The following is a 13,220-nucleotide window of genomic DNA, read 5'->3' on the forward strand; positions in this document are numbered from 1 at the left end:
ACGGAAGCCAGGCTTAGCTCCAGCCATGTGGGCCACTTAGGCGCATAGTGCGACTTTACTTACTGAGATTACAATTGGTCTCATATCACCCCCACCTATTCAAATCGAAACCTTTATAGATGTGTACTCTTGATAGAACAAAAAAACCTGTTGATCCTAGAAGAAAGAACATTTGGCAAAAATTAGGTTCCCACATTACTAATGCAATGAATGAACAAGTTTCTGGAATATTCTCTTGGGAATTAGATAGCTCTCAAGGCATCTTTGCTCGATTAAGTTCATACACTCACATTTCAAAGCACCATCCTTTCCATCCTTGGAAATATGCATACTCTGCGCTCATTTTTGGGACACCTTATTGAATAAAATGATGGAGTTTTTGTTTCTTGTTTCAGAACATGTTATTACATCGCTCAAAGCCAGTTGATCTTGTAGCTCTTGAACAGAAATTGAGCTGTTTGTAGAAGAAAACAATGACCAAAAGGTAGCAGGCTGCTAAACATGTACACATTTGAGTACAGTAAAGAAGAACACATGAATTAAACGTGCCAAATAAATATGGGGAGCTACAGAAAAAAAATGTCGCGCACCAAGCCTTCTGCATGAGTGAACATACTCAGTCCAGGGCACTGCGGTGTCTGAACAACATCCATGTTAGTGTCAGGGAATGGTGCTGCAGAACGGGCACTCTGTCTGAAAGAGGCTTTATTTCTCTTTGTCTCAATTATGTTAATGTACTGCACAAAGGAAAATAGGAATTACACTGATTCGAAAAATTTTAAACCAAAACCAAAAAGGTTAACTTCAACATATATGCAATCACACCTCATGAAAGAAATGGATTGTGCTTATAAGATTGAGAGAAGAACTTACACCTTATACATTAATTTTGAGCACAAAAACAACTGATAAATTGCAAAGATAAGAAATATAACTGACCACTATGTAATATATGACTTAAACCTGTGTGCTCACACTTTGAAGCTCTTTGATTGTTTGCCTCAATTCTGCCATCTTTCCATGCAATCAGAGATTGCCTTTCCCAAGAGTGCTGCACTTCTTTGATGCAGGTTTTGCATGTTTTGGTGACAGTAGCTGGTGTTGACAATGCTGTATCTGAAATGGTTGATTCCAGTGTAACAGAGTATGTGGGGGCTGGCGAATGAAGTACCATGAACAGCTAACAAACATGGTGTAACGGCACCTGCATGCCCTACTTTTGTTTCCTATTATTTTCAGATATTTTCCCTATTGTATTCGCAATGTAACAACGACTTTCAGGTAGCTGTTATGTGTCCTTAGCTTTTATACCGTAAAACCGTGTGCAATTTTCCAATAAGACACACAGAAACTCAACTGGAATAATGGGGAAATTATCGCTGTTTAACTCAGAACCTGCTAGAGCATTCGCCCCAACATGTCCTACTACACAGGATTGCTGTAAAAGTTGGCACAGTAAATCTCTCAGCCTTGAGCAACCTGTGAGTAATTTAGTTTTCTCCGAGTTTCATGGATCTCTCCAAGAATGGAGCTGACGCCACTACACATGGTTCAACAGGTTTCCTATCACCAAGAGGGCAAGATCCGGAAGGCAAGGGTATGAAAGCATCTGAATAACTTGACATGCTGGTAGCATGTGTGTATTGTAGTAGACAATGCTGTAGCTGAAGGAACTGGAAGAGTGGAAGTTGTGGGCATCAACTGGCATTACACTCCTTTTTCCTTGTGAAGCGAGGTTAATAAATTTGTTGGGCCGTATGTGAATCGCTCTGGAGCTAAGCTACGCAAATTCGAGTGAAAAATATATTTATATATATATATATATAATCCAAAAATGGGTTGAAATCTTCATCAACTTAAAAGTGCTCGATAGCTGGACTAGAGCAATAATAATAATATAATGCAAGAGATAGGTTATTCGGTCATTTATTCGCTACTCTGAGTTTCATGCTTCTTGTGAAGCAATCATCAGGCAACGGCCAGAAATAACGGTTACAATAAGAGAAATTTGAAAATACAGAACAATAGACAGTAGATGCTAATTTTTTTGCGTGACGTGTCACACGGGATCGTTATCAGTAACTAAAAAAGAACTATTTCTATTGTCTATTGTTCTGTATTTTGCAAATTTCTCTTATTGTAATCGTTATTTCTGGCAGTTGCCTGATGATTGCTTCACAAAAGCATGAAACTCAGAGTAGCGAATAAATGACCGAATAACCTATCTCTTGCATTATATATAAAATTTGCATAGAAACTCTCTTGATGTCCGAGCCTCAAGGTCAGAGGCTTGTTCTTGCTGCTTGTGTCACTCCACCATCCTACTGTCGACTTGAGAACTATTAGTAGCTGTAACTGTTTATCTCTGATGTTGGTGGCAGCAGTTGATGAAATCTTGCACGTGCTGGAGTTTTCTCTTGTTTTGTATTGAGAAGGCCCTCTTAGAAATGCAGAAGTCAAAGTATTTGTGGTCCCCTTTTCCTGAAGTCTGACAGCTCCATCTAGACAAGACGATTATATAATTTGCACGGAAACTCTCTTGCCAGGAGAAGGTGTGTTATGTCCAGCCCGCTTCTTTCTCATGTAACAGAGCCTCCCTTGCGGTAACGCACTGGAAATTAAGGATGGGCACTTATGATTGGGAGCCGATCCAGCGGTCTTAACCAAAACAAGCAATTTTCCATACCAGTTTCGACTTTGATGTCTTCCTCAGCGAAGTTTTACAGTTTCAGCTTGTCCGGTCGCTTACGCGCCGTGGGACTAAATGCATTACTTGTGAAATTACAGTTGTTTATATACCATAAAATTAACAATATTATTATGTGTATTACGTCAACACAGCGTCATGTATTGACTGACAAGCAGTTCTAATTCCAAGCTCAATGTTGTTGTGTTTCTTTACTAAGTAAATGTCTCTATCGTATTCTTTGTTCGTTTATATGTCCTCTCCATGTCCAAGCCTCAGCATTTCTACCATATAATTGTTAATTATGTGTGTTATCTCAACACTACATGATGTAATTGACTGATGACCGGTTCTTATTCTGAGCTCAATGTTGTTGTGTTTCTTTACTAAATAAATGTCTCTGTCGTATTCTTTGTTGGTTTATACATCCTCTTGATGTCAGAGCCTCAAGGTCAGAGGCTTGTTCATGTTGCTTGTGTCACTCCACCATCCTACTGGCCACTTGAGAACTATTTGTAGCTGTAACTGTTTGTCTCTGATGTTGGTTGCAGCAGTTGATGAAATCTTGCACGTGCTGGAGTTTTGTCTTGTTTGTATTAAGAACACGCACTAAGTAATGCAGAAGTCCAAGTATTTGGTGTCCCCTTTTCCTGAAGTCTTACAGCTCCATCCAGTCAAGACGATTATATAATTTGCACGGAAACTCTCTTGCCAGGAGATGTCTATGTCCAGCCCACTTCTTTCTAGTGTAACATAGCCTCCCTTGCGGTTTCGCACTGGAAATTAAGGATGGGCACTTATCGTTGGGTGCTGATCAAGCCGTCTCAACCAAAACAAGCAATTTTCCATACCAATCTCGACTTTAATGTATTCAGTGGAGTTTTACAGTTTCAGCTTGTCCGGTCGCTTACGGAGGCTAAATGTTGAACGAAATGCAATACTTGTGAAATTAGAGTTGTTTGTATACCATAAAATTGAAAAAAAATTACAGAACCTCCCGTAAGCGACCACCCATAATGTCAAGGATATGTGGTCGCTTACCAGAGGTCAGACCACAGAGGGTCTAAATTTCGGGTCATACACCAATTGCAAATATGGCCGACCTCTCGGGCGGCCCGGGTCCAGTTGCGTGGAAGCGAGGCTAGTAAGGCTGGCTTTTTCCTGTGTTTTGATCGTCATGAATGGCTGCTTCGCGTGCGCTCACAGGAGATGATATTCCTGGAGCTTCTCTTCAAGGTCGATCGCCTGCCACGCTAAAAAATGAAGAACTTCGTTTCTGGCTGAAATGCAGAGGCAATAAATTAAAAGGGCTGAAAACAAAAGCACAAGATAGGATGCTCGTGCTTTGACCGATTCGCGGCGATTTCGCGCCTCGCTTGCCTTGATTGCAGTAACCAAAGTTTAAAAAACGATCCTATCTTCCCTTCTGTTTAGGGTCGAGGAATATATCAAAGAAGGTCGAGATCAAAATATAGTAGATCCGGATCCTGAGTCCGTATATACAAAGCGCAAGGAACGCTTGGATAAAAACAAAGATGACAACTCCAGCATTTCCGCAACTCAGCATCCTTTGAGTTTCCCATCAGATGGCTGGTCTGCAGACATACAGCGGATGCCCGTGCCAAAATGAATGACCATATTTCACAGTCTGGAAAGAGAATTGATCCGACGGGCAAAGCCCATTCGGTGCCAACGAGTATTCAGAAAGCGACAACTTTTTTGAATGACGAATATTTAAAGGGCATCTCCCCAGCAAGCGACGAAAACTACTTTTATTTCCGGTCTCACTGCTATCACAGCTTTCGGAAGAATGATGCCCCACACAACTTAAAAGTCGCATTGTGCATTTTAGTGGGGAAGTCAAACATGCTTCGTGCTCTGGCATTGCTGGGAAGGTTGGTTTTTGTAACCATATACTTTTAGCACTCTTGATGAAGATTTGCAAATTCTCATTATATGAATGTGAAACTGTTCATGAACTTGAAAACGAAGAAGACATGCAGCCAAAGCAAGCATGTACTTCATCTTTACAGAAGTAGCATAGGAAGGCAAGGGGAGACTCTATAAATCCACAAACAGCAATGGAGGTGCTTGTAGCAAAAACCCACCTGAAGCAGACCAGATCATCAGCTCGAGATCCTGGTGTCAGATGTACACTTTATGAGGCAAGGAATAATATCCGGGGGCAAAAGGCAGATGAAGAGAAACTATTGGCAACCTTGAAAGAATTGAACCTAAATATGGCTCTAGCACAGATTATGACCCCAAGGTCTGATTCTATTTCCCTAGTGGAAACCAAATTTGGCAGAAGTCCACAAGGCTCATATGCTAGCTATCAACTTGTAGTGACCGAAGATAATTTTAAAGTGTTTTGTGACATCACGCCTATCCCAAGAGGAAACCCTTCCAACCACGGTGAGCACATAGTGACATATCCGAGATTTCTTCTGTCAAGTCAGTCTAATGAACAGTTTGAGATACCTGCAGATCTTTCAGAAGCAGAAAAATCACTGTTAAAGAGGCTGCAAGTTGATGAAGATAAACTGAATGACATTGAAATTAAAACACGCAGCCAATCAGAGTGTCCTGAATGGAAGTTGGAAAGGAAATTCCGATTTACTGCCTCCAATTTTGGTCTTATAAGGGACAGAAAAAGAAACCATGAATCTTTGGTAAAAAATCTTATAAATCCAAAGCCTTTTTCATCAAGATATACAAATCATGGACTTAAATATGAGCCAATTGCCTTAGAACAATACCAGAAATATATGTCCTCTATTAACAAGCCAGTGAAGGTTTTTAAGTCAGGACTTGTAATAAGCATGGATGCCCCATACTTGGGTGCATTGCCAGATGGCAAGGTTATTGATCCTGGGTGCTCTGATCAATTTGGTCTTTCTGAGGTCAAGTGTCCAGAAACCAAGTACTTAGTCATCCCCCCTGGATGCGTGCTCCGAAAGCAGCTTTTTCATGGAAGAAGTCGATTGAAAGCCTTAACTTAAACGCACCCATAAATACTATGTCCAAGTGCAGGGGCTGATAGGTGGGCAAAGTGGTGCGATTTCATTGTCTACACCAGTAACGGAATGAGCATTGAGCGAATTCCATTTGACGCTCAATTTTGTAACAGTTTAAAGGACACATTGAAACTGTATTATTTTAAACACTTTCTAGCTATAGCAGCTAGAGAACCAAGAGCATAAGGCAAAATCACTGGTATAATATGCATGTTTTACTACACAAACACTGCACAAATGCGAAACCTTTTTGGTTAACAGGACATTAAGTGTTATAATTAGCCCTGCCGTCAAATCAATTTTACTGTTGTGGTTCATAATTATTTTTGGTTTTGAATTTTTCAAACCATTTTGATTTATGATTTTGTATGTTTGTAAATATCGTGTTTTAAACACAAAAGTGACAAAAACAAAACTGGTTTGAAAAATCTTTAAGCTAAAGATAAATGTACACAACAACATTGACTTAGTAAAATAATAAGCATAACCAGATCATGTGATATTAGATATGAGTGGATCCTGAGTGTTTTACAGGAAAGCACAAACAGACCACATTTGGTTTACAACACTAAATAAATTCAGAGGAACAACTCCATTCCAAATTCGGAAGATCTTGTTAATGGCCCTTTCAACGTGTATCCGCAGACTGGCAATCTGCTGTGTCCTAACAACATCTTCGGCAGACATTTGAGCATCACTGCCAAAAAGGGTGGGATATTCAGATCCCCACACTAAGGGCAGGATGTCTTGTATCTGAAATCCCTTGTCTGCCATTACAGCATCACCATCATCAAAGGAGTTGGACAAAAATCCACTCCGCAAAACAATTTCACGGTCAGAAATGCTGCCGGTATAAAGCTGACTACAAAATGTAATCCCCCCACTTGGTGCAATTCCGACAAGTCCTTTCAATGTCACATGGTTTTTGTTTGAGCTAAAAAGTTCAGATTTTCAAAGCAAACTACTTGGCATTTCACAAAAGACTTCTGTGCATTCAATAATGACTCGTGCTGATGGAAATTTGTCTTTAAAATCTGCAGGCATAGTTGAACAACTGACTTAGAAGGCCAAATGCACACCTGGCCAAATTTCAGATACATGAAATTAATCCATGGCTTATAAAGCCTCCTTATGGTGGACTGTGCAACACCATACAAGTGAGCTAAATGGCGCGCAGAAAAGCCTCTTCTCAAGCGGCATAACACAATTAAAAAACTCTTCAACTGGTTTGAGCTTTCGTGGGCGTCCTTTCTTTGCAGGTGTAATGTTTTCTTCTTCATCATCGGAGTCCACATCATATAAATCCTCTGGTACATCTTTTAAGGTGCTTCTTGGACGAATGTTGTCTCCATTTTCACCAGGATTCAAAAAGTTAAATAAGGTGAGGAAAGTGGCATAATTTGCAAGGCCAGTATAAAAGTTGATGTCAGCGTCTGATGGAAAGCGTTCCAGAGAAAATAATCGGGCCGAGATAGCCTCGTTCTGTTTCTCTAACTCGTCCAATTTCTTTTTGAGCTCAGTGTTTCCTTGTTGAAGTTTTAACACCTCCTCTTCCAGTTCCTCAATCTTTTTTGGTGCATTGAACTCTAAACCAGTATCCTTTGGCTCAGTATTTCGATTATTTTCACTATTACAGGCAGACGCCGTCGACTCGGAAAGTGATTCCGCCATGATATCTGTTTTGCTCAACTTGGTGTGAGAAGACGTGGATGTTGTTGCAAACAATTTCTTCTTCTGAGGCAGTCTTTCCGGAGGAGCTTTTCTTTTTCCTCGGAGAAGGCACTGACCAAGAAAATATGGTTGGAACGCCTCTGGCAACCACATAAGCCGTCCATTGAATGATTTCCTTAAATCTTCTCGCCTAAAATGCAGGGAATAAACTTTTGTTCCATCGACAATCTTAAACTCCTTTCCTTCTTCACGATGAATTGTGTGAATCCACTGTTTTCTCCTCGTAGGAGTGCATGGGAATTCAAAGAAAGAAACTTTCTCTCCTGTCGGCGTCTTCTTTCCTTTCTGATTGCATTCAGGGACACAACAACTCGTAACCATATCGAAAAAGTGTAGAACAGAATGACTACAAAACACTACTCGATGGACCCGAAGGACGCGTTGTCAAAACAAATATGAGGCCTCACTAGCCTCGCTTCCATGTAACTAGACCCGGGCCACCCGAGAGGTGGCCATATTTGCATTCGGTGTATGTACATAATTGCCAGTGCTTATCGAAACCCAAAATAACTTTTTTTGAGACTGCCTTATTTAGGAGCAAACAGTAAACAGCATTTTTGTGATGTTACATTTCAAGTGTAAAATATCTACAACTTTCGCGTTTGTTTGTTACATAATCCAGTTGACGTTCTCTATTGCCACAATTTTTCTGTTGAGTAATACAAGGTTGAGAGAGTCATCACTGGTCGTGCTTGTACATACATGCTATTTACAAGGTAACAGAGTTTCTTTCCTACGAGGGATTCAACCCGATTTAAAAAGTTTATTTCAGTGTACATTATAGTTCATGTGTACGTTATCAATTGTTTCAATGCAAAGCTATTTCGGGAGACACTTCCGGTAGCTCCAGCTGTGAGATTTTAATACGGCTGTAATGATGTGGGCCAATATGTAACAGTGACACATTTTGCAATTTCCGCTCGTGAGAGAAACAGCAGATTGTGTGTCAAGTGGTCGCCTACGGGAGGTTAAAAGCAATTGAAAATTTTAAGGTTACTCCAAAATTTCGAGGGGCTACTTTTTGCCGAATGTTTATTTTTCGATCAAATTAAAGTTAATTACTTAAACTGACATTTTCAAAAACAAATTATTTAAAATCTTAAAACGCACGAGAACAATGAGAAAAAGGTATTTACGTAAAAAAGTTAATAACTTTCAAGGTGACATAATCTCTGTAAGGCGTGGACCCCCCAGCGACCTTTTTGCGGCAACAGCTTCATTTCAACTTATGAGCATTTTTTGTATACACTCGAGTTTGAGTGCTGTGGCTTTGGAAATAGGCAAGTCAATTTCTTATCACTTTGCAGCACAGAAGGTGCTAAGTATCCTGAATCTTACTAGACCAGTGAGCAATGTTTCGAGGACTGCACGTACGAAGGCTCCTTAGAAAGCTGTAAACGAGCTCCTCGAAAGAGAACTCAAAAACGCGATGCTACAACTGAAAAGACACAGGCGTACTTCTTCTGTTCACTGATTCAACTTGAAAAGTGGGAAACTCCTATCCTTTTAATGCTATAAATGTAGTTTAATTGATATTGAAAGCCTTATATATTCTATTTTCAATCTTGTATAATAGAATGTCGATTTGAACTTCATTTTCATTTGAAAAATTCAAGCGAGTTTTTTATTATCTTGCACGCATGGAAATTATGCATCAATCATTAACGTGTAACCAAAAGTTTGAAAATTCATATCTTTTGAACTATTGAATGGAAGAAAACCATGCTTTAAAACGTTGTTTAATAAACTATTTGAAAACGTACCACCGAAAGTAGCTACACGTTTAGTTTTTCTTACATCTCCAGTGCGCGTAACAGCCTCTCTGTTGATGCATTACATGATACTTAAGATGCAAAATGTTCAAAAATCTATAGCTCGGGTTTGAAGCATCGTAAAATTCTCGTTCTTGCACCAAAATAAAGCTATTGAAATGTGCTATGAGATTGAATGAGATATTAGTATGCGCGTTTGCTTTTTATTGAAAAATACTCGCATAAACTTTCGTTTCCGGTTTTGTTTACAAGTTCACGATTCACGCTGTTCACTTGTACTTTTTACTGATTTCACCTTGAAACCGTGCAACTCTTATGTTGTTATTGCTGTAAATGTACTTTCATTAAATTTAAAAACCTTTTATATTGTAGTTTCAATAATATATAAGAGACTGTTCATAAGAACTTCATTTTCAATTGAAAAATGGAAGGGAGTTTTTATCATGTGGAATGCATATGAAATTATGGGTCACTCATTTAAACGTGTAACCCGGCAAAACGGTTTAAAAAGTCGTATCTCTCGACATATTCAACAAATAAAAAAATTAAAACCATGCTTTTAAACCTCATTTATTACATCGTCGAGCCTGGTTAAGTGTAGGAGATTGCCTTTGGGGGTTCTAGTATTCTTGCACATCTTGGTTTATAAACCAAAATACGCTCATCAATTCGAAGACTTGCAATGTTACTGAACACAAACAAAACTTACCCGATAGCTTTCATGTTGGCCACTAGTGCCTCCCTATGATGCTGCATTGGCGCTTGCTTGTCGGTTTATCTTCTTTTCTTTTCGTTTCTTTTTTGTTAAACGTTTTTTCCCCTAGGTAATACCGAAAACGTGCTAGCAGAAGCTAACTGGGAAAAACATGACTGAAAAACTATAACTTTCCCGTGAAGCACCATTTTGCTTCCTGTGAACGTCAGCGGTTCTACTATGTTATTGGCTGCCGGCTCACAGCGTGAGCCCGGTGTTGACACAATTCTCCGAGATGGCGTGACATGCTTCTAAATCTTTAGAAGGTGAAAACTCGCAATACGATTTCTGCAAAATGCCTCCTCTTCAAATGAATTAATAGGGTATGTAGAATTGACGAAATTTCGTGAAATTTGGCCTGAAAGTTAACTGAACAACGAGGAAGAAAAGGGTGTCAGCATTTTTATTAAAATCATATACTTCCCTCCTGGCGGCCTCGGAAAGCAACACGTTTGCAAATTCTTTTTTACTGGAACTTGACGGATATATTAAAAGAAAACGAGTAGGAATACGGGGAAATGCTCACACCCTCTGAGAGATTGATGATTTATGATTAACACTGTGCAGCTACATTTCATCAGAGATCACGTTTGATACCCGATTAATTTGAAGGAATGGCGCTCTGTCATTTTACTGTTTACCGGCTTCCTTCGCCTTAGCAGAGGAATAACCAAAATAGCTTATAATTTTATCGAATTTTGCATTAAATAAGCTTTTTATCGATATATAGATTGTGGTGGTTTCCTAAAAAACAACGCGCGTACGAATTTTTTTCGGGAAGGCACCCGCGAAGGTTTGGAGTAACCTTAAACAATCGTCTCTAAAAGTGGTCGCTTACGAGAGGTGGTCGCCTACGAGAGGTTCCATTTATAGTGATTTGACTTGAAGACTTTTGGTATTTTGGAAAAGTGGTCGCTAATGAGAGGTGGTCGCAAAGGGAGGTTCGACTGTACGTGTATACGTCAACACCACATCATGTATTTGACTGACAAGCGGTCATTTATACTATTATATAAAACTATTAGAAGATAAACTGAGGTCTTCGTGTCCTATTTATAGTGCTCAATGAATAAACCAGAGCTGGTACAAGTAGTTTTGTGGAGTCGGACTAGTTCAAACACATTATTTGCTACTCCGAGTTTCATGCTTCTTGCGAAGCAACCATCAGGCAACTGCCCAAAATAATGAATACAATCTAAGTTATACAAAAAAATAATAACAGATTCGATCTAAGATATACAGATTTGAAAATTTGGAAATGGAGGACAATGCACACTTATAGGCGTGTCAATAACGGATAATTACGGATACAATCTAAGATATACCAAAAATAATGGATACAATCTATTAAGATATACAGGTATATACTGGAAGCTTGACACAAAAGTGCTAGTAAAATTGCCATAGCAGTACAATTAATAAATAAATTAATAGATTGTTGATATCTTCTTTACAGTGAATTCTTACGGGTGTGCCACTTGGAGAGGTTTTAACATAGATCTTACCGTCTAGAGACCAGGCACTATGGATCATTCCAACCTTTCTCGTTGTTTGCTTTCTTCATGATCTTCTTCTTGAACTGGGTTGAGTTCTCATTAATGAACATTCGTTGGGATTGTGCAATGTCAAAAGCCGAACCATCCGGAAAAAGATCTGAAATCTTTATGTTCTTTAGTTCAGTCAGCTTCCTATAGAGTTGTGTTTTCTTTTGGTGGCTAATAAACTTCGCTATAATCCTCTTCGGATTAGGCCTTGTTCATACCTCAAATATTATTCAAATATTATTCGGACAAATTTACTTCTCTGTAACACGACAATAATGGAGATTTGATTCAGACATCGAATTAAATTCAGTTGACTTGAGTAAAACTATTGAGCTATGACTAGCACTGAACAGTGGAAAATAAACAAAGTGCACTTCTTTTTTTATTTAAACATATTTTATTGTCGAAGTTTGCCCTAAGAGAAAAAAAAAACTCATCGAGAGGGCTCAATTGATATTTCTTGCATCATGTTTCCTAACCTGTTCATGCCGAGCGGCGCTCTGTCAAACCAGATTTCATCACTAGCACAGAATTTTCTTTTTGGCCTCTGAAACAGTCCCTCTTCACCTGGATTAAGAACCTGATTTAACTTTTTTAGGAACTGAACTGGACAGTTGGCTTCACCAGTAGAAGACATTTTAGGATTCGCTTCATCGGCTTTGTCACTGAGCCCGCCAGGATGATTTTAGTTTTTTTCTTGCTGGGCCATTTCAACATATTCCACTTCACTTGCGTCTTTCTTGAAAACAAAACTATTTTTTGTCAATCTTCGTTGGTTTTCTCGACCTCTTCGGCAGAAATACAGGTTTATATTAAACCAATTCACCCTCTTTAACAACATAGGCGAATCGCGAGCAAAAACACCGCTTTCGTAGCATTTTTGTATGTCCTCGGGCTGAATGCTAGCATGATGTTTCACTTTAGACGTACCACTTTCCTTGATTTTTTTCAGTTTCACATTCAAGGACTTGTTTGCTGTTTTTAAAATCGGATCAGTTATAATAGAAAATGTCTTTCCAACTGTTTCTGAAGTCAAGTAACGGTTGATTCCCACTCTTATTGCTACATGAGCTGAACGGCTGTCAGAGTCCTTTCCTTCGTCTTGTTTTAGTTCTTGGTAAAACTTACTCAGTCGCTCGGCCAATATTTCTGCACTCAAGTTCTCCAATTTTTCAGACGGATATATCAGTTGCAGCCATTCTAGATAGTAGCGAAAAGAAAAACAGTAATTTTACTACAAATTCATTCAGCTTTTAAAGGTTTTTTTCTAAAAGCTTACGCTTAAGAAAGCCCAAATGGCAAAATCACCCGTTTTTCGCAAACGACAAATAAGTTTTACAGAAAAGCGCTGAAAAAATTTCAGTTGTTTTGTTTCACTTTTACCTTAAGGGGGGGTTTTACCTGAAAAATGCCCTTTTTGTAACAATTGTACCAAGCCTAGATTTAAACAAAACCCTGACAAACTATATATCACTGGAAAGCGTGTTGCTTGTAGATTTCAAATATGTATGTTTTATGGCACTATTACCAACTGTAATTTGACACTGGTCTCTTAAGTGTACCACATGCTGCGCTTGACCTATATGTACTCGAGAAAAGATTTCTAAAGTTAATTTCAAGGGGAAAAGGTTTTTTTTCTATAATTGTAAAGCAAACAGATTGCTAGCTGGGATGAATGAAGGAATTTCCAAAATTTCAAAATGCTAGTCATTGACA

At 38.9% G+C, this 13,220-nt stretch overlaps 1 protein-coding gene and 2 pseudogenes across 1 annotated transcript; 1 reads left to right on the top strand and 2 right to left on the bottom strand.

Annotated features, from left to right (window-relative positions):
* The first annotated feature begins 2,153 nt into the window (after positions 1-2,153).
* LOC146489273 (uncharacterized) lies at positions 2,154-6,506 on the top strand (annotated as a pseudogene).
* Positions 6,507-6,686: 180 nt separating this feature from the next.
* Positions 6,687-7,880, bottom strand: LOC146489274 (uncharacterized). The gene has a single exon (XM_085107965.1). It carries the CDS (start codon positions 7,753-7,755, stop codon positions 6,820-6,822), a length of 936 nt encoding a protein of 311 aa, XP_084964091.1. The 5' UTR covers positions 7,756-7,880; the 3' UTR covers positions 6,687-6,819.
* A 3,973-nt stretch (positions 7,881-11,853) lies between these two features.
* LOC146489275 (uncharacterized) lies at positions 11,854-12,711 on the bottom strand (annotated as a pseudogene).
* Between the last annotated feature and the right edge of the window lie 509 nt (positions 12,712-13,220).

Source organism: Pavona decussata, unplaced genomic scaffold (assembly GCF_977016875.1).
Source record: "Pavona decussata unplaced genomic scaffold, jaPavDecu1.1 SCAFFOLD_6, whole genome shotgun sequence".
Taxonomy (NCBI): Eukaryota; Metazoa; Cnidaria; class Anthozoa; order Scleractinia; family Agariciidae; genus Pavona; species Pavona decussata.